We start from the raw sequence: 230 nt of genomic DNA, 5'->3' as shown, positions 1-230 counted from the left end.
AGGCACGCGCGCGAGGCCCCGCGGCCTCTCCGCGCTGCTCGGCGGCACCTTCCCCCGTCCGGCGGGGAGCGGGGGCAGAAGAGGGCCCGGTGCTCCCCGCCCCGGGAGCGCGTCGCCCCGCGGCCCCGAGCAGCGCCCTGCCAGGCCCGGCGCTCCTCACCTGACAGGACGGGAGACCACAGAGCGGAGGCCTCCCCCGTTCGCTAGAGCGACCGGAAGGAAGTGCCGGC

The 230-nt window shown here is 78.7% G+C and overlaps 1 protein-coding gene across 1 annotated transcript in view; it reads left to right on the top strand.

Moving 5' to 3' along the window:
• Positions 1-230, top strand: part of PIGB (phosphatidylinositol glycan anchor biosynthesis, class B) — a 13,026-nt gene that overhangs the window by 3,136 nt on the left and 9,660 nt on the right. Inside the window, exon 3 of the mRNA XM_010572278.1 lies at positions 3-144. Coding sequence (XP_010570580.1) covers positions 3-144 — 142 coding nt within the window. The remainder of the gene's footprint in view (positions 1-2; positions 145-230) is intronic.

This window comes from Haliaeetus leucocephalus, unplaced genomic scaffold (assembly GCF_000737465.1).
Source record: "Haliaeetus leucocephalus isolate CR32 unplaced genomic scaffold, Haliaeetus_leucocephalus-4.0 Scaffold339, whole genome shotgun sequence".
Taxonomy (NCBI): Eukaryota; Metazoa; Chordata; class Aves; order Accipitriformes; family Accipitridae; genus Haliaeetus; species Haliaeetus leucocephalus.
Note: the sequence above shows the minus strand (reverse complement) of the source record. Positions and strands in the feature narration are given on the sequence as shown.